Source organism: Panthera uncia (genome assembly GCF_023721935.1).
Source record: "Panthera uncia isolate 11264 chromosome A3 unlocalized genomic scaffold, Puncia_PCG_1.0 HiC_scaffold_11, whole genome shotgun sequence".
Classification (NCBI taxonomy): domain Eukaryota; kingdom Metazoa; phylum Chordata; class Mammalia; order Carnivora; family Felidae; genus Panthera; species Panthera uncia.
In genome coordinates, this window is record NW_026057578.1 from 86,411,626 (window position 1) to 86,431,803 (window position 20,178).

At 58.1% G+C, this 20,178-nt stretch overlaps 1 protein-coding gene across 2 annotated transcripts; it reads right to left on the minus strand.

Moving 5' to 3' along the window:
- Positions 1-482: 482 nt before the first annotated feature.
- Positions 483-20,178, minus strand: LOC125937097 (cytochrome P450 26B1). 2 transcript variants are annotated; one of them, XM_049651681.1, is made up of 7 exons: positions 20,111-20,178; positions 19,389-20,004; positions 15,673-15,897; positions 6,594-6,869; positions 6,175-6,330; positions 4,368-4,652; positions 483-4,011 (listed from the first exon to the last, which is right to left on the minus strand). In XM_049651681.1, the coding sequence occupies exons 2-7, from the start codon at positions 19,590-19,592 to the stop codon at positions 3,619-3,621; spliced, it is 1,539 nt and encodes a 512-aa protein (XP_049507638.1). In that variant the 5' UTR covers positions 19,593-20,004; positions 20,111-20,178; the 3' UTR covers positions 483-3,618. The 2 variants fall into 2 exon arrangements, with proteins under 2 accessions (XP_049507638.1, XP_049507637.1); XM_049651680.1 differs by having other exon boundaries at positions 19,389-20,172.

Sequence of the window (20,178 nt, forward strand, 5' to 3'; positions counted from 1 at the left end):
CCCGTTTGCTCCTACAACACCCATGAAATAGGCTTTGAGAAGTGCTCTAGGGCACGAGGTTGGAAGTCAGGAGAACTGAACTCTGCTCCCCGATTTGCCGTGTGGCCATGGACATCAGTGTCCTTGTTCAAGACGGACGCTGAGGATGGGGCCTCGGCTCTGGGTTGCCTCGTCCAGCAATGAGACTCCCGGCCGAGCTGGTCATGGCCACAGTCGGCCAGCGGAGACAACTCCCAGCTGCCCCATCCCCCAATGTATGGGGACCAGTGGCCGTACATTTACACGTCTCCCCACCCAGGGGAACCCACTACTCCCAGGGCACTGGCACGGACCTCTCTGTGCCTATGCACAAGGAATGGTGAGCTTGGTTGTGGGGAAGAATTTCCTGCCTGGCAGGTGGGCATAGGGGAAGGGCATGTGGGTGGCCTGGAGGACCCTTACAGCAATGCTGAGAATGCAGAGACCAGACAGCCAAACAAGGGTGAGTCCCCACAGTTTATTATGGAAGCCTATAAAAGAGCCAGGTTGAGTATTTCCAAAATCACAAAATGCACAACATTCATTTTTTTTTAATATGCAACATGGAATATTATATACAGATTAAAACCACATGACAGCAAAAACACTCACACGGCACCAGTTTCATATCAAAACAAAACACACAAGTGCTTTTTCAATATTAAAACAACTGTGATAAAAACATATTAATATTTTGAACCATGTTTACAATAGAGAAAAAAATTCATATTTTACTAAATAACAAATATTTAACAGCAAAAACTTTATACTAAATATCTATTTTGAATTATAACAAAAATAGTACTTATAATAGTTTATAAAGACAGACACAAAATTATAACATTTATGAAAAAAAAAGTTTTGTGTATAAAATAATATTATAGTGATCCGGGCAGGGTCAGGATGGTACCCAGAACACAAACGGCAGCGCCCAACATCGAAAGTGCTTCAATCTGCAAGCCCGTGGCAGGAAGAGGGTTGTGGGGTTTTGTCTTTTTAATGTCAAGTTACAATAGTTAGGAATGGTGAGTGAGGAAACATCACCCATCTAGCGCTACCTCTATAGAGCCTATACAAGAAACACACGGACACGGATGGACACAGAGAGGAGAGACGGCTGAATTTCGACACTGGGACCCTCCTGTCAGCCAGTCAAGAGCTTCTTTCGGTTCCCTTCTTGTTGCCTTTGAGACCCAGCGGGGTAAATAATCCTTCCTTCCTCCTCACGGGGACCCCCTCCGACTTCCCCTCTGCCCCTCCCAGGCTGGTCACCCCAAAAGAAGGCCACTGATGCCTCCCAGAGCCCTCCAGACCCCCCACCCCCTTAGCAGGGCCAGGCCTGGTGGGCTTCCTGTCTGAAGTAGCACTTACTGCCTTCCTAGATGTTCAGTCAAAAGCGACTGGTTCAGGACAAGCTGGGTCAGCTTAATGGACCAGGAACCTTGCAGACACTGGGCTTTTTTATGGGTATGAAATTCTGGTGCACCATGCAGGTATTTTGCAAGCGTTGATGAGTCTTGACACATGTTTGCCTGTTTTTCAGAATGTGTGTGTGTGTGGGGGGGGGTGGATTGAGAGATTTTGCTAATATTTTAAAAATGTCTCTTTGCCAATGATGCCCCTGTTCTGCACTGTTTTTTAGTAGCGAAAATGTAGGAACCAAATGAAACACTTGAGAACAGGGGTTATAGAGCGGTCCACCAGGCATGAACCTGTTGCCCTAAAGCCTACCACACAGGGATGTGAGTCGGGGCGGGTGGGGGTCTGCAAGCACCATGAGGGGGCCACTCAGCGGCCACAGTAGCCACTGCTACAGAGAGGGAACTGGAGGGAATGGTATCCTGCACTCTTCTGTCTCTTCTGTGTGTTTTTGATTTTCTTGTAAAGATGATTCGTCGATTTTATATAACATCAAAATCCAATAGAGAAACACAGAAAGCCAAGAAAAATCTGAAAACAGACAAAATCACTTAAAGACTCACCAGAGACCCCCAAAACCATCCCAGGAGGCATCCCAAATTTCCAACACTCAAAATGCCAGTGGCAGGAACCACTCCTCTGTCCCCCAGTCATCCCCTGACTGGCCAGTTTTCAGCCAAATCACTTCTGACAAATCTCACGTACCCTCCTCCTCAGCTCTGCAGCACCCCCCCGCTGCAGCTGCCTCCAGACCACAGCAGAGGACCTGAGTCAGCGCAGCGAACGGGCCACCTTCTTCGCTCACCTCCCCTTGCTTTCGTCTTGTCCCCACACCTCTGAGCTGGGCTAAGTAGACAGTGGCATAGAGGTGGGTGGGACTTCAAGGACATCTTTCCAAGGGCAAAGGGCCAAGGGTGAGGGTCAAGGGACGGACAACAGGGGCCCTCGTTCCCTGTCAGAAGAAAGAACCCGTATACTTCCCCATGCTCACTAGGAGGAGTGGGGGGCACCGGGGTGAACAGTGGCCAAGCAAGAGCTTGTGGCAGCCTCCAAATCCCCATGTGAACAGGGTTTTTGACAGAGCAGGGAGGGAGGCAGAGGGCCATTTCCCCACCACCGCCAGGGGGCAAAGGCGGAGGCACTGGACTTCACCCGGAGAGTGAGGCTCTGAGGTTGAACCCACAGAAGGTCTGGAGCCCGTGGGTGGGAGGACCGCATCATTCGCAGAAGCCCTGCCCTGGACAGCTGCGAAGGTGGCTGGGGACAGAAGAGATGCTTGTTCCAGTCCCCGGGAACGCCAAGATTCGGTTGTATAAGTGAATAAATATGGGGGGAGTGGGGAGGGTCCGGGGTGAGGGGCAGCGGGCAGCCCATGAGCCAAAGGCCTTGGGCATGTGTGTAACAGGGAAGTAGGATGGGCTCAAGGCTGCCTGGCAGGAAGGTGAGGATGTCAGTGCGCATGCCCAGGGCCACCAGGGAGGGTGCTGGGAGGACAGGGCCTGGGGCTCCTTTGCCCCAAGGTCAGAGAGAGAAAAAGTAGCAGCAATAGGTAATTTCAAATGTCCAAACTGGCAACAGGGTGGGGCTCCTGCAGGCTGCTTGCAGCCCCCCACTCTACCAAGGGTGACTCATGTTCTCTTACCCAGTATGCTATTCCGGGGCAGCCACACCAGGAGGGGCACTCTACCAGTCTGAGTCAAAGCAGGAAGGGAGGGGGTGCTGAAGAGAGCCCCAAACGGGGCACCTCTTTTCCTCCCTCCCCCTCAACCACCCGTCCTCAGACTAAAGGGGCCCAAAAGAAATGGGAGAGGTGGGACCAGTTCAGAACATGACAAGCAAATGCGACAGCCAAGCCACTGACTTTTAACACTGTAATGGGCATGCAGAGTGCCCCGCCATGCCCCTTCCCAGAAGCTAAGCTGGTGGGAACTGGAGGGACTGGAGAGAAGTAGGAGCCAGGAGAAGAGCCTTTCCCCTGGAAGGACGGGGCCCTTCTGGCTTTGGGTAGGGTTTGCCAGGGAGAGGAAACAGGGGAGGGTAAGGTATGGGGGGCCGCTCCCCCTTCCCCACGTTCCCGCCCCCTCCCACACACAGGTTTCGACCCTTCTGGTGCCTCCCACCACCACCACCCCACCCCACCCCGCCTGGCTGGGCTGAGGTGGGGGTATGGGCCAGGCGCGTTTAGACTGTGGCGCTCAGCATGGCCTCCGTCTCTGGCAAGATCTTGTTCTGGTTAGAGTCCAGGCCAAAAAACTTGACACTGAGGCCATCCACGGGGTGCAGGACAGGGACCAAGGTGATGCGGGGGAAGGTCCGGGTGGCCAGCTCAAAGCGGCTCGTGCTAGCCAGCTCCACCGCCAGCACCTTCAGGAACAGCTTGGCCAGATGCTTGCCCAGGCAGGTGCGGACACCGCCGCCGAACGGGAGGTAATGGAAGCGGCCATCCTTGTCTTCACTCCGTGCCTGACCAAAGCGGTCTGGATCGAATACGTTCACGTCTTTGAACACAGGTGCCGTGTCGTGGGTATCCCGGATGCTGTACATGACACTCCAGCCTTTGGGAATCTGAAAACCCTGGAGGCAAGACAGGGGCAGGGGTGAGGTATGGTGGTGAAAGCCGCAGGAGGTCTGAGAGAGGGCAGATGACTTTCTGCCTGCCAGCCTCACAGGTCCAGATGTTTCTAGAGGCCCCCCACTGTGGCACCCTCTCCCCCCACAGCTCCCCCCTCAGCATGTTAGTCCTGTCTCTTGTTTACAGATGTCCACATGCAACTTCCATTATGATACCCGGGTTAGCTTCATCTGACCCAGCATCTGGGTACTGAAGTACCCTGACAAAAAGGCTGTTCTTTCCCAGCAGCCAGCCCCCACCCCCAAAGCAATGTTCCCAAGGATGCCCAAAGCCCCAGCCCCGCAGGGCCCAGCCTCACATCAAGCTCGAAGGTCTGCAGCACGGTACGGTAGCCACCAGAAATGGGTGTGAAAAGGCGCATAACCTCCTTGATGACACAGTCCAGATAGTGTAGCCCGCTGAGGGTGTCGAGGCGCAGTGTGCCCTCACAAGGGCAGCCGCCACTGTGCAGGATGCCCTGGGCCCGCAGCTCCTCTCGCAGCTTCTCCAGCACGGCTGGGTGCTTCAGCAGCTGCATGATGAGCGAGGTGCTGGCACTGGCAGTGGTGGCGTAGGCTGCGAAGATCAGCTCCAGGGTCCCGTCCTGCAGCGGCAAGGAGAGAGGCATCGTCGATGATCCAGCGCGGGGGCAGCCCCGCTCCACCGGCATCCCCCGTGCCCCAGGCTCGTCTAGCTGGGCCTGCCTCTGAGCCTCACATTGCTGCGGCATCCGGGCCACAACAGACACAGGTCACAGGGCCAGTCCCCCGGCTGGGCAGGAGAATTAGCTGCTACAGTCCAGGGCAGAGGCACGAGCCTGGAAGTCCCTTGGGGCAGGGCTGCTTCTCCCTCACTGCTGGATTCCAGAGCCAGCCCCAGCAGGCCTAATCAGCGCAGTCAGCTCACAGAAGAAAAAGGACAAATCTCAAGGAGCCAGGCCCGGCGTGGCGAGCAGGGTGGGTCTACACTGGGGCTTTCCAGCTGGCAGCCGCAGCCCCTTCCTCCATCCCCAGGACATCTAGTAGGAGGTCAGGAGTTCTGACGGGGTTGGGGAGGTGACCTGGGACCACACCCACGGGGATGTGTGCTGGGCTGAGCGGAGGTGGCCCCCAGAAGCCTCAGACCCCACCAGGGTTCTCGGGGGAGCAAGACACCTGGGCACTGGGTACCCCAGGGAAATTCTCAGCGGGTCACCTCATCCCGAACCCTGTATTTTACAAGTGAAGGCCTAGAGAGGAGAGGGAAGGGACCTGGGTTTCTGACTCGCCGTGGCACCACCTACGAGGCACAACACTTCTTGTCAAACGGGAAGGTCACTGGAGCTCCTAATGGCTCGCCAGGGAGAAAGCAGGAGCCAGACTAAGGGTGAGCACAGACAGTGGGGATGGCGGAAGGCGGAGTCTGCAGGAAGTCTCTGTGGGCACCTGGCAGGCATGCGGGTGGCAGAGTCGAGACCAGGATGAGTTGATGAATCCCTCCTCACTTGGTACACCCACCATAAAAAGGGGCGGGCAGGAAGCCCTTCTTGGAGGTCAGTGTGGACAGTCTTGGTGTTGGCAGCCGGACTGGGCTTAGCGAGTACCAGACAGGCTGGGAGACGGTATTGAGTGCCACCAGTTTGAAAAGGCTGGTAGGATGGGAGGAGACCCGAGTCAGGTCCAAATCTCCCTGTTCCTCCCCAAGGACTGAGGCTGCCCTCACGCAAGTGGCTTCCCTTCTGGGGACCATGATGCACTGAAATGGTGAATACTGGGAGGTGGAGGGGGTCGAGGGGTCGAGGGGGTCAACGAAGCCACCGACACCAAATGTGCGCGGGGTTTCTAGGGGCCAATTTTCAGTACCTTTTCCTAAATGGTGGATGGGATTGTGGGTGGGATGGAGAGTGTGGGTGCACAGAAGCTGTGGTGGGGGGCGGTACCACCCACTGCGGACGCTTCTCGTCTATCCCCATCAGACCGTGCACACTAAGCAGACGGGGACACGGTCTCTTTTCTGGTCAAATGCCCCAGCCCCATGTAGTGATGGCCACCACAGCTGATCAGGGACAGTCCCTGTGGGCCGGGAGCAGAAGGGGTAGAAACAGAGCATGCGGTGCCCGCGCTGACCACTGGGGAGGCCGCCCCCACCTTCAGCTCCTGCATGGTCATCTCCTTCCCATGCTCCTTGCTGCTTTCAATGAGGATGTCCAGTGCGTCCGAGTAGTCCTTGCCCTGGGTGCACTGCAGCTTCTCCCGGATCGCCTTTTCTAGGCCCTTCTGCAGGATCTGCCGTGCCTGAATGCCCTGAGGGGAGAAGGAGGCCACCTGGTCACCAAAGAGGAAAGGCCCCTTCCCACGGCCGGAAGGGCCACGGGGAAAGGACTCCTCTGAGAACTTCCCACCTAAGCTGCAGAGACCAGCAGGTGAAGGCTCCAACCTTCACCCTTCCGCTGACACCTCCCCTCTGTCTGTGTGACCGGTGAGCGTCTTAGTGGTCGGCCACCATCTCACTCCAAGTGGGCTCATGGATGCCCCATCTCCTCTCCTCCCAGGCCCTGGGTGCTCACCCGTCGGTAGCCGCTAAAAGGCAAGTCGACAGGCAGGGAGAAGACGTTCTCAACAAACTGCTGGTAGACTTCAAAGAGGTGGCCAAGGTCCTCTTCGGGGATGCTGAAGCCCAGCAGCACACGGATGGCCATGCGGAAGGTGAGCTTCTGCGCCTCCTGGTACACGTTGATGGCCTCAGGACAGCTGCTCCAGGCGCGAAGCGTGTCCTGGATCACCAGCTGGATCTTAGGCAGGTAGTTCTGCAGGGCCTCATGACTGAAGATCTTGGAGAAGACCTGGAGGGCAGGAGACAGTGGCAAGAGGTGCTCGTGCCGGCCCTCTCGGCTCCCAGGGGGCCCCACTGAAGCATGCAGCCAGGACGGTGGCCACAGAGACTCTGGGTCCCCACTCCAATCGAGCTCCGCTTTCCAGCTCTAGACACAAACACCTGCTGGCTCACCTACCTCCAAAGCCCCTCCTGCTGCCTGTGCCTTGAGGCAGAACCAGGGGAAGGACAGGCTTAAAACACCATTCGTGGGCACTTTTATTCAAAGTCAGGACCTTCCATGTCATCACATGGAGATGTGAGCTGTCCTCTCCTTTCCTGACGCCCAGAAAAGCATGCGCTCCAAACAGCGGCAAAGCCCAGTGGACTGGGCAGTCCAGCCGCCAGCAGGTCTGCAGGCGATGTGGCTGTATCAGCTTTGGGGAGCACGCAACGGGGTGCTGGGCAGGGCTGCGGAGGAGCTGGCCCCTCCGCGACAGGAACCCATTCCCAAACTCCCAGGCCACAGGGGCAGAAGCGCCCAGGAGGAGTGGGACACAGGTGCGAGGACTGGCCGAGGAAGAGATGGAAAGCACTAGGTGGCTCTTCTTCTCCACTGATGGAAGGACAAGAGAGTCTGAGGTTAGACCACAGGCAGGACTTCCTGAGACCAAATTGCTCTTATTCCCTGGGAAACACCTACTGGGTGCAGATCCCAGGCCATCTGTTAATAGCTGTGCCACAAAAATGTCTTCAATGTGGCCAGGCCTGGAGGCAGGGGAATGGGGGCAAGATTTTCCAACCCAAAAGATCACAAAGCCAAACAGAAGCTCTTTTAATGCCCTGCATCTTCCTGGTCCATTTTAAGTAGCCAGTGAGTCCCTATTTCCACCTTCTCTGCTTTCCATCCTCCTGCTTCCTCAGTAACACCCTCTGCCCCCTCCTTACCCAAATGCCCCAGCACAGTTTTCACACTGGTGACCACGGTGTACAGGAGAGGGGACAACGTTAGTTTATTTACTGATCCCCTGTGTGTCCCACTCATAACCAACATCCTCTACCCCCTCCAAGAGTCCAGAGCAGAAGGGGGTACCCCCACCAACAGCGAGGGAAAGGTCACTGGGGAAGGCAGAGAGGGGAGGGACGGCACAGGAGAAGGAGACAAATATTCCTCTAGCCCCCCTACCCTGACCCACGCAAACCACACACACGCGCTCACCCTCCCCTCCTGTCCCCCAAACACAACCACCGCACAAACTGTAAATGTGAGAATTTCCCCTGCAGTCAGCTCGAGGAGGAAAAGGTAACATTTTCCTGGCCTCAGCCCTGCATGGCTAATGGGAGGGCTGGTTTGCAGAAATAACAGTGCTGGCCCTTCAGTGGCCCAGCCAGGCATTCACAATAGCACTTTCATTCCGAAATTCCCGGTGGGCAGACGGAGGGAGGGAAGGAGGCCAGTGAGGGGCAGAGAAGCCAGCACTGTTCGGGGCTGCTCTTGCTATTAAGGGACAGCTGAAATGTAAAAGGATGATGGGAAGTGGCCAAGGGCAGCCCGGGCCTGAATGGGTCACTCACACCTTGCTCAGTTGTGGGGGTCCCAGGAATATACAAGGGAGACTTCAGCTGCTACTCTCTTCAGAGGGCTATGGATAAAGGCAGTGTGCTTTCTGCCTCAGTACCCCCCCCCAACACACACACACCCCGTGTCCTTAGGATTCCAAGTTTCGCTCTTATGGGGTGGGAATGGGGCCCAGTCCCCAAAGCCCAGTGCTGGCCAACTAAGGGCCCTTACAAAACAGCAAAATGCTCATCAGGGAGGCAGAAAGATACTCTGTGGCTACCAGGCCTCAGTGAGGAGACTGGAGGTGGGGGCAGGCAGGGAGAGGGAGGCCACACCTGGCCTAGGACCAGCCAGTCCAGGGCCAACTGAGTACTGTCATGGAGGGGATGGGGGCAAGGGCTGGCCAGGCTCCCAGCACCAGGAGACCTGAGCCCAAAGGTGGGCATGTGGTGGTGGGTAACAGGACAGAGGCCATGCAGACCTAGACTGGTCAGTGTCAAAGCCAGCTACGCTCTAATATGCAGTGGGGTGGTGACTCTGCAAAGGCAGACTGGGCATCCAGAGACCTGAGTTTTAACTTACCAATTTACTGTGTGACCATGGCCTAATCACGCCCCCCAGCCTCAGTTTCCTCATCTATAGAATGGTGAGGTTGAAAGACGTGAGCTCTGTGGTTCCTTTCCATGTACAGAGCACATAAATGCCAGTATCTATGTGTCCCAAAGTAGATGCCGTCCCCTTGAAAGAGTCCAGAATCTGGCACTGCATGAGTCACCTGGTAAGGGCCTACCAGGCCCCCATGCACGCACTCCAAGCAGGCTACAGTGGCCCAGGAGGGGCCATCCCAGGGTTACCAAAGGAGGCGCTCTGAGGACCCCACTGCACTTTAAGGAGTGGCCAGATGTGACCCATTGAGGAACCCTGCCCTGCCCTGCCCTGCCCCAAAGGTTACATTCCCTGCGCCCTCTAGTGATGGCCAGATGAACTGCTCCTTCTCAAACCTTGGGGTCCAAAGAGGGCAGGAGGACCAAGGGGGATTTGGGACTAAGCAGATGGACTCCAAGGGTAAGAGGTCCACACGTCACCTCTAGGAAGACAGGGGTCCTTATGGGGAGCTGGGAATGATCCCCAGGATACCCTCTGCCACCCTGCACCTGCAAGCCTCTGGGCTGGGGCTTCTGAAAAGGGAATTACAGCCAGGTCCAGGGTTCTTTTCTTGACCCTGACTCATCAGTGAGAGCCAACAGGTCACTGTCCTCTCTAGGGCTTAGTTTCCCCACTGGTTTCATGAGGAGTTTAACTGGATGTTCTTGGGTCCCTTTCCACCTAGCCATCTCACCCATGATTCCTCTCAGAGCCCCCCGAGGCGGAGAAAATGGCCAACCGAGAAGCGAAGCAAAGGGAGATTGCAGGCGTTCTGAGCCCAAAGGACTTTGCTCAGAGGTCATCCAGTCCATGCCCCTGCTTCCAGCCCAGCGGCTCCAGCTCCACAGACATCAGGGCCTCCCAGGCACCAGGAAAACTCCCGGGCCTCATCTCTGGGTTGGTGCCCAGGATTAACAACGAGGGCACTTCCCACAGCCGAGGCAGCCCAGAAACCACCACCCACCACAAAGGCCAGGAGGAGGCGGAGGTGCTGGCCAGGGCACAGGGAGGCCTGGGCCACGTCGGGCGGGCGGGGTCAGGACTCGGGCACACGGGAAGGCGCCCAGCGGAGCTGCGCGGTGTGAAGAGAGGAAGGGTTCCCAGCCCCCAGAGCCGACTGCCCTGACCACAGTTGTAACAGGAGCCACAGCTGCTTTGTTTCCCTCTGGGGCTTCCCTAGGAATTCCCAAAAGTGAGCCAAGAATGTTGGACAAAGGTCATCGGGAACCAGCTGTGGCCCAGGCAAAGCCCTGCAGAGGGAGCAGCAGGTATGGACTTCCCAGGGTTGGTGCCGGGACAGAGAAAGCAGAGTGTCACGGGAGACCCGAGAACTCCCCGGCACAGACGCGGCGCAGGATGGGCTCTCACCTTGGAGGGCGTGCCTGGAAACCCTCCATCACCCCCATCAGTTTCTCCAGCAAAGCAACTGGCTCAAGGGTCTACATCCTTGTTCTCGCTCTCTCCCCTGAATGGGAGGGGGTGGGGGTGGGACACCAGGGGGCTTGTCAAGGTTCAAATCCTCCATAATTGTTTCTATACATGCTTCCCCCTCCTGCCTCTCACACAGAGCCCCTGGGAGAGGAGTGGCACACTGGAGCCCCAGAGCCCTGCTTGCTGACCCGCTCAGCCAGATAGCCTCCCCCTTCTCAGCTGGTGGCCATGAATGCACAGACGGACAGACAGCCTCTGGACAGGCAGCCTCAGGAGCGGGAAGAGTCAGAGAGCGAACCTACTCCTTGGGCCAGTGACTCAGACTGGGAGGAATGGAAGCGGCTGCCCAGGAGGGTGGGGGCCTGGGCAGGCCACCCCGCCAAGCCAAGCCACCGGAGCCACAGCCTGCGGAGTGGAAAGAATAACAGAGGGCAGGCAGCCTCCGAGGCAGCTGTCCGCACAGCACAGGGGTGATGCCAAGGTGTGTACTTTAAACTCAAGTAAGGGGGAGGACAAGAGAGGACGTCATCTTCCCAGATGCCTGGCATTTCCACTGGGCCTGGACTTCACCTTGGCGGCCTCCTGAGCCAATCCCGTCTCAGCCCCTCTGGTTGGGAGGGGCCAGCCCAGACCCCCCAGCCTGGGCATGCTTCTGGGTTCCCAGCAACCTATGGGAACAGAGGGTCTGTCCCCCAGTTGACTCTAGCTCTAATTCTGTCCCCAGGACAAAAGCACATGGTGGGGGAGGGAGAGCAGCCCTTGGCAGATACCTAAGCCACAGAATCTGAAGGTTTAGGTTTGCTGAGACACTCATCCTTCTTCCAGCCATAGCAAAACCCCCTCAGAAAGCCGAGGCCCAAGGAGGGAAGGGTTCTCCCAATGTCACAGTCCAGACCATGACTGGCCACACTCACCAACGGCAGGGAATCCCATCTCCCACCACTCCAAACCCCATGAGCCACCCTCTTACCAATCCTGGGAGCTCTGAATTTATCTAAGGAGCCCTAAGGGGCCGCTTCTTTATGGCCAAGTTTATTCTAAGGAAAAGGCCAGCTGTTCTGGTTACTATATTCCTGCTCTCAGCATTTCTCTTCCCCTGGAGGCACGCTCTTAACCCCGGTCTTTCAGCCTGGGCCATCCTGAACAGAGACGATGGCTGGCACAGGGGGCTCAGGGCCAGAGCAGACCCCAGCCAAGCCTCCCCTCCCTGTCAAGGCCAGAATTGTCTCCCAAGGCTGGAAAGTGAGCAGACACCCCAGCATCATAGCCTTGGACCCCTCCCTGCCCTGGGAGGACAGAGAAAGGAGGGAAAGGGGAGAGGGTGAACCCTACACCCAGCCAGCCCACCCGCCCACTGCCTGGCACAGGGCAATTGGAGGGAGGCACCCACTCCCAGGCACCCTGGCGGCTGGCTGGCCATGGGCTCCCTCCCCCGTTGACCTTCAGAGAGATCCGCTCCTGCCACCCGCGCCCTCGGCGGCCCCTGCACCCACCGGCTACTGCTACAGTAACTTTTGAGTGAAGGACTTCTGGGGCTGGCAGAACAAAGGCTGTGTGCCTCTGCCAAGGGGCTGGGGCAGAGCTCTCAGTAGCGGGGCTGCCTGGCCGCGCCACCCACCCTCCTATCCAGTACAGGTGGGAACTTCTGCCCAGAGCTGAGCCTGGGGAGACTTTGCGGCCAGAGGCTGTGCACTGGTCCAAAGGCCATCTAGAGCAGGTCTGGGCTGGCTTCCCCAAAGACCCCCAAACCCTCCTGGCTCTGCCCTCCTGCTGAAGCACTTCCTGGACTCTCTACCCCAACACAGACTGCAGGGTGCACCGGGTCTCTGAGAGGGGTGCAGTGATCCTGAGCCTGACCTCCACTCCTACCCAAGACAGGGCCCAAAGGCCAGGTCATTGAGGGATGGTGTGCGGGGAGGCAGGGCTTCTTAATCCTTACCTCCAAAGCCTGGGGAGCTGCTCTCCCACCTCAGCCTTGGGTACGGAAGTCCCCGTAGCCAGGAGTCTGAGATGAAGGGCAAGCCATGCCTGCCAAATCCAGGACCCAGAAATCAAGGATTAAGTGCACTCTCTGGGATGCTCTCCGAGTTTGGGGAGGGCTACTACTGTCTGAGGCGCCCTGAAACTGCTGGCCCTCTGGTGCCAAAAGGCTCAGCCCTATCTCCAAAGGAAAAGAGGAAATGCCTGATTCTGGTGTGTGGGGCTGTGCACTGGAGCTTCTGTAATCACCCCCAACTCCCCCTCTGTGTGTCTGACAATTCTCCCCCCAATCTCCCCTACCACACTCCATCCACCCTTCCAGGGTAATTATCCCAGCCTCTGCACACAAAGAAGGATGACATCCCTCCCCCATTATCAGAGACACCCCAGATCCCTGGGGGAAGGGAAGTTACAAAAGAGAAGGAACAGAGTCTGAGGTAGTGGCTATAGGGACACAGGCCTGGCTCTCCAAGAGAGGATTTTGTTAGACTGGGCAAGACTTTCCAGACTTTCTCCCTAACAACCCCGCCCATCTTGGCCCTAGACCACCAGGACAGCAGGGCAAACACCTGGAGTGCAGCGATGGCTATAAGGAGCCCCTTCCCAGCACATCTGGTCGGACCTCCCAGAGAAGGGGTGGGCCACCAGCCCCAATGGAAACAGTGACGCTCCTAGTTCCCCGCCAGCCAGCCGGGGCCCCAGCACACCTGGGCTGTACTTCCTGTGAGGACATCCTAACCAGGCCTGGGCCCGGCCCAGCGGCCTGCTCACCAGCCAGGTCCCTGACTACAGAGTGGACTGGATAAGTCATCGTGCGTGGCACACCCTGACCTTGCCCAGGCTGGGTCCACTGGGCACTGGGGTCCTGCAGACTAGCCATTTTCTCCAGGACCAACAATATGCCCCTGAATATTCATTCTCTTCTCGTCCCTCCAGCTAGATTCTACTTCTTGAGGCAAAGACCGAGATTCCTACTTCTGTGTCTACCTAGTCCAAAGCCTTCAATTTGGTTGAGCAAACCTAAGTTTATGGAAAATTGAATTAGAGAGATTGGGGGGGGGGAGAGACCCTTTCGCCCACCCATTTACCATAGGACCCATATAAATGCCACATAGCAAGCATCAAGTAGTACACACACTGGGAGCGCCCTGCCCTGGGTTCTCAAGCCTCTGTCAGGATGAGCTGCTTTCTGGCCACCTCCTATCCCCAAGGAACTAGAGAATAGGGTACCCCAAAGAGGGAGACCATCCATGTGGCTCTCAGTGTCAGGCCCCACCCCTGCTCCATCCCTATCCTTCCCTCCCCCTTCCTTCCCTGTGCATTCCTCTGGCAGCATTCATTATGCCTTCTCCTTCCCTCCTCCCAAATGGACAATGTGGGCCAAACCTGGGGGCTTTCCAGGGGGGCCCTCCCTACCTGGAGGCCCACAGCCAAGTTGGGCACCGGGTGGGTGGAACCACAAGGCAACAGCAAGCCCTCTGCACCCCCAGGGTCTCACACTCTGGTCCTGATCCAGCCTTCTCCTTCTTCCCCACCCCCAACCACCAGTTTCTGGCAAGCCCAGGTGGGCAGGACTAAGTAGGGCTCTGCTTGGTGGCCCAGAAACAACTCATCTCACGGATGCCTGTGTTGCATGCCCTGTCCTGCCCTTTCTTTGCTTCCTGACCTGGTTCAAGTCCCTCAAACTCTCCAAGCCTCTGTGTCCCTTTCTGTGAGAAGGGGATGATAACTTTTCTTGTCAAAGCCTCTATAAAAATAAAATGAGGAAGCAGACGTATTCCCCGGAGCTGGGTTTCTGAATCTCATGCTGTCTCCTCACTCTTTGGAACAGGCTTTGGGTGAAGTCATAAAGACTAGGAAAAAAATAATGGCCAGCACATTTTATAAGCCCCCCATGCCTGAGCCTATAGCCCCCTCCCAGCCACTCCTCATCTGCCCCCTGGAATTGTTAGCTGCTTCCTGCTCTAGTGAGGCAGATGGGGAAGACTACTTCAGGAGCCCCTTCCAGTACGTGCTTTATGGCGGGGCGGGGGTGGGATGGGGGGGTGGGGGAGTTGTCTCTTCCATCAGATTTTGCCGCCTTTTGTCTGCTTGTCTGCTATGGAGAACTACTCGTCGCAAGCAGTGCAGAAGACACCAAATACTACAAGATTAATTCCTACGTTCACAAAGACCACTTCACATGGACTTCTGGCCGAGAGGGCTGCTCCCCTCCCAGACTCTGCCACTCCTCCGGGAAGATCAGAGGCTGCCTCTCTTCCCTTCAGGTTTCAAACCTGGATGAGTCCTCTGACCTAATGGAAAACACCGAGGGAGGGGAGGTCGTGCAGCGCCCCCTCACTGGCGGCTTTAAGCCCGCGGGCCGCCGCCCCGCCCGCCGGCGGCTCAGCTTTCGGGTTACTGCAGTTCAAACAGCACGTGCCGCCCGCGCTCTGAGCCGCGGCGGCGGCGGCGCAGCCCTGTGAGGGGGCGGGGAGGCTCGCTCCGTGCGCGCTGGCTCGCCTCCTCCGCGCCTCTTGCAGGCGCTCGGGAAATCCACAGGATAAACACCCACTTTCTCTTCCTCTTTATGGGAGGGGGTAGGTGCACTTTGATCCCCTGCAGCGCCGCCGCCGCTCTCCCACCCCTCGCCCACCCCTCTCCCTTCCTCCGCCATCCAGACTGGTTCTCGCAGCAGCGGCCCAGATTTCATCTCACCCCTCCCGGGCGAGGCTCAGCGACCGTCTCGCACAGGGTGCTCGTCTCCCAGCGCCTGCCGCGTCTACCTTAATCCAGCAACCGGTGGCAGAAAGGCTAGGTTTGGTTTTACAAAGATCCGTTTCCAGGCCTTGGGAGCATGGACCACCATCTGCCCTTTTCTCTTTTCAATTTTGTGGGGCACCGAGAGGACAGGCGTTGGACGCCCTAGTCCCTGCACGTTCAAGCTCCCTCTAAACCACTTCCCTCACCCCGAACAGCCAGCCCCCCGCTGGGCCTGGTAGTGGGAAGGGCACAGCTAGCCAACAAACGGGCAGACCCAGAGGAGGCCTGCCAGCTCTGGAACCTAGACCGCAGACTTCGAGGCACGGAACTGCGGGGTCCTCTGGCATGGTGTACAAATGGGGTCTCAGATTCGAGTGGGGGCGTCTCCCGGGCTCTGCGAACTCCTTACACCCGAGGCTGGTACAGAGAAGAGGCTCGGAGCAGGGTTGCGGGGTTCTTAACCCAGAGCGCTTACCTTGCGCTTGTTGCGGTGGATGTCGCCGATGGAGTTGGCCACTGTGTTTGGGCCCAGCAGCATGCGCGTGCTGCGTGGCCACTCAGTGCTCACGAGGTGGTGTTCGCCCATGAGGATCTTGCGCACGTTTTCTGCGCCCGTCACACGGATCAGCGGCCGCCCCAGCAAGTGCGTCTTGAACACGTTGCCATACTTCTCCCTCCTTGAGGACTGGAAGCCGGAACCCTGCGGGAGCCACGGAAAAAAACCTCTCTCAGAGCGTACATCTCCAGATGAGATGTCCCGGAGGCCCAGCCTGAAGGGCTTGCGGGGGAGGGGCGGAGGACCCCGCTCAGGCCACCAGTCCCCTGCTCCCCCCCCTCCACACACAAACACACACGTAGGTTTTATTTTTCATAGCATGCACAAGAACTGGGAAGTAGGGCCTAGAGGATAATAAATAATGCAAGGAGGCGGGAGGCCCGGGGCACCCCTCGGGAGGGTGTTTAGTAATGACTTGCGGGAGGAAAAAGGTATCCCGGACCGCGGGACCCAAAGCTAGAGCCTTCGCCCCCCTCCCCCTCGCTCCCCCGCCCCACGCTCCGGAGCCTCTCGGAATAAATATTTCCAGGCTCTCGGCCACGGGCTGGCGAGACCCCGCGGGGTGGCCGCAGGCCAAAGATTATTTATAGCGGTGAGCGGTCGGTGCCCGGAGGCAGTCACTACAGAAGGGGGTTGGGGTTTCCTCCGTTCTCAGGGGTGGGCCGCGAAGGGACCCGGCGGCCCTCTGAGGGATCTGCAAGGTAGGGTCACGGGCCGAGAGCCGCGATTTTCCTAATGCAATGTGCCCTGGGAATAACTGAGAAGGATTTTCGTCGCCGCCCAGGAGTTTGGAACGGGAGCTCCGAAGAAGGCGCTTCCCGCGGGGCGGGGCAGGGCGGGGCGGCTGTCGCAGGTAACCGGATCCCCGGCGGCGGCTGCGGCGGCGCGAGCCCAGGACGCCTAGGCCCCAGCCCCGGCCCCGGCCCGGCTCTCAGAGGAGCTGGCTGAGCGGGCCCCCGCGCGGGTACCGGAAACCGAGGGGACCTCCGAGGGGCGGGGGCAGGGGCGTCCCGCTCACCTTTGACGTAGGCACTCGCCACCCCACCCTACGTTAACCCTTATCCCGCCGGGGCGGCACCGGGTGGGAAGGGGAGGGGCGCCACCTGTCCGGCCGTAGCTCTCGGCCGCCAACGAAGTGCGGATGCGGACTCCAGACCTACCGAGTCACGCACCCCCGAAGGGACACCTCGGCGGTCCCCTTTTCCTAGGTTGGTCTCTCTCCTCACTTTCCTTTCTTCTACGGAAAAGTATTCTCCAACTAGATGTGTACACACCCCAGCACAGCCGAAAAGTGACTCTGCAGAACCCGGATCCCTAATCACTTTTCCACATGCGCCTCCGGCCCCGGCCCGGGAGCGCGACAGGGAGAGAGCCCAGAGCGCCCGCGCCTCCAGGAGGGGGGCTGGGTCGCGGGGGGACGCCACCCCACTCCCAGGTTGTGGGGGAGGAGAGAGCTCTCCGACCCTGCCGCGGTTCTAGACGGCGTCTATCCCTTTAAGAGAATTCTAGGCGAGGATGGAGGTGCGACCAAGGGGGGTTGAGGAGCGGGATTCCCTCCCTCCGTCTGCTATACCCGTCTCGCTCGCTCCGTCTGACTCTCCGTCTCTCCTCTCCTTCTTTTCCTCTGTTTTTCTTTTCTTTCGACACAAAAGTTGGGTTGTGAATTTTCCGAGGTCGCCGCCGCCTCTCTCCCGCCGCCCCCCTCCCGCCTCTGATCTGCCTAACTATAATTAAAGTGCGTTTTTTGTGGCATTAATAAAGAGTTATTTGTCCGCCGTTTCCACGGTCTTCACAAAGAGGACTTTCATAGGGGCGGCCGCTCGGGCCGCGAGTCCAATTTATACAAAAATGTTGTATTTTTAGCCCTAGGCTCTGTTTAGATGGCGCACGGTGGAAACGGAGAGCCCTTGGAGGTCTCCCCGTAAAATCTGATAAATGACTCCAAAAAAATAAAGCTGGGATTCAGAGGGCTCCCATTAACCCCTTCAGCGGTCTCCTACAGGCATCCCCCATGTCGCTCCCACGGCGGAGTCTAGGGCCCTACAGGCTGATGGAAGGGGAGGTGTAGGCCTGCTTCCCTTTTCCCATCTTCTGTGCGGGTTGGACACGGAGCCCCAAGGGGCCCTTGTGGGATTCAGAGAAAAGGTCAGGGGGACATTGGATGGCAGAGAAAGGTCAGGAAAAGGAGGTGGGGACAGACCATGCATTCCGCAGATTGGCTCTAACAAGACAGGAGCTGATGCCCGTATGAGGTATTTTATTTCCTAAATTCTCGGCCAAAAGCCTAGACCACCGCCGCAGTTAACTCTTTAAGTGTGGCGGCAAGGGAGAGGCTCTGGGGATTTCTTTGCGGATGGTAGCCCTATTGGTGAAAGCGAACCCCTCCCCACTGCCTGAACAACCCCAAAAGAGATGGGCCGATTCTGGGAGTTGGGAAGACCACACCGCAGAGGAAACGCGCGTCACCCTCCTCGCCCCCGCTCCGCTGTCACTTGGCGCCGGGCGGGGCCGGCAGGGTGTAAGTGTGGTGCGCGCGCGGATTGCACGCGTCTGTTAGTTTCAAGCCTTGCTTTCGCACTTCTAAACCCACAGGTCTCTGCGTTCGCCTCCCGCCCCACCTCTCCCTTGCCCGGGTTGTCTTCAGGACATTCGTCCTTCTCTTAACCGCCATCAGCATCCTCCGGACAAACACCGGTGCACACGCGAACACGACACACTTCCCGCGGTTAACCAGAGGCGTCCCCCACCCCCAAAAGAAAAAATTCTGTGTGTATCCACTTGCAAACGCGTTTGTCCAGCACTTGACGAGGTTAATTCCAGGTTAATCTCCCCATTACCTTACCTGAGTCTGGTTCCCGACGCGCCCACCCCCATTATCACCAGCAGCGTGCGGTCGTGAGGCGTCTGGCAACAAACATGCACACACTCTATGGATCTCACACACCAATCCCAGGTTTCTCTCCCTTGCTACAGTGTCCCCACCCAATAAGCAAATAGACCCTTTTCCTTAAAAGCCAAGAACCCTCGAGTCTCAGGCTTTTCATCTTCTTTGGGGTACCTCCTTCCCTCCCCACCACAAAATACACACGCTCTCTCCGACCTTGGACCAAGGCAGTTGTACCTAGCGCAGCCGACGACGCGGCGGGAACACAGCCGGGGGTCTTAAAGGGGCACTTCTGGGTGCCATTGGCTCCTTCGTCTCCCCGGCTCAGTTTTCGGGTCCCAAGGACACCGCCAAAGCCCCGGAAGCCGACGGCAACCGGGGCCTGGAACGCGAAGGGGAGACGAAAGCGGCTCACGACCTGACGCCCCCTCTGGCCCGCACCGCGCGGGGAGCCCACTAGACCCCTGCTGGGTCGTCAGCGACGGGGGAAAGTCAATCTTGGGAGCCCTCTGGGGTCCTGGGACCTCTCGTGTCAACTCCCAGAATTTGCGCACCGGGCGCCAGTGGGCTCCAAACCACGCCGCAGGCGGGCAGGACAAGCCCGGACGGCACCCGCAAAAGAGGAGGGAAGGGGCGGGGCGGGGACCCGTGCCTTCAAGCTCCGGGCGCCCCCTGGCCAGCCCGAGGCTCCCTCCTCCCGGCGCTCGCCGCTAGCGGACCCCGGAGAGCATCCGAGCGAGTGCGCCCTTACCTGTAGCAGCCAGTGGCCGGTCTCTCCGATGAGCGGGAAGCCCATGGAGCCCTTGGGGATGGGCAGCTTGCAGCTCTTGTCGCGGGTGGCAGCCCAGCGCAGCTGCCACAGCTGCTGCGACACGGCCAGCAGCAGCGTCACCGACACCAGGCACGCGGCGAGGGTGGCCAGCGCCGACACCAGCTCCAAGCCCTCAAAGAGCATGTTGGCGGCCGCTCGGGGGATTGGCTGTGCCGGCCGCGGCGGGGGAGGGGAAGGCCGGATGAGAAGGGACACGAACGGCGGGGGAGGGGAGGCTGCGGCCGGGGGTCCTGGTACCTCCAGCCGAAACAGAGAAGGAGGAAGGGGCCGCGGGAAGGGGAGTGGAGGCTGCGAGGGGAGCGGAGAGAGGGAGGAAAAAAATTGCCTACAAGAAGAGAGAGAGGAGACTCGAGGAGACTCGGAGTGTAACTTTGTTTGTTTGTTTGTTTGTTTGTTCCCTTATAGCGGGCTTGGGGACTGCTCGAGGGTGGTGAGATGAAGCCGTGAATCAAGCTGGTGGATTAGCTCTCCCCGCAACCATCACACTCGGAAAACTTTGGAAAACTTTGTCCAGCGGGAGCCTCTCTCGTAAGAGCTAGCGGAGAGAAAGTGCGATCGATTTGTCAAAAGTTTTCCCCTCAAATTCCTAGGTGGAAAAAAAAAAAAGGGAAAAAACTCTGAATCCAAAAATTCCAACGAACCCAGAAACTTTGGGGGCGAAGGGGAAGGCTCCCCGGCTGAGGCGAGTCGAGAGGCCCGAGCCCAGCGT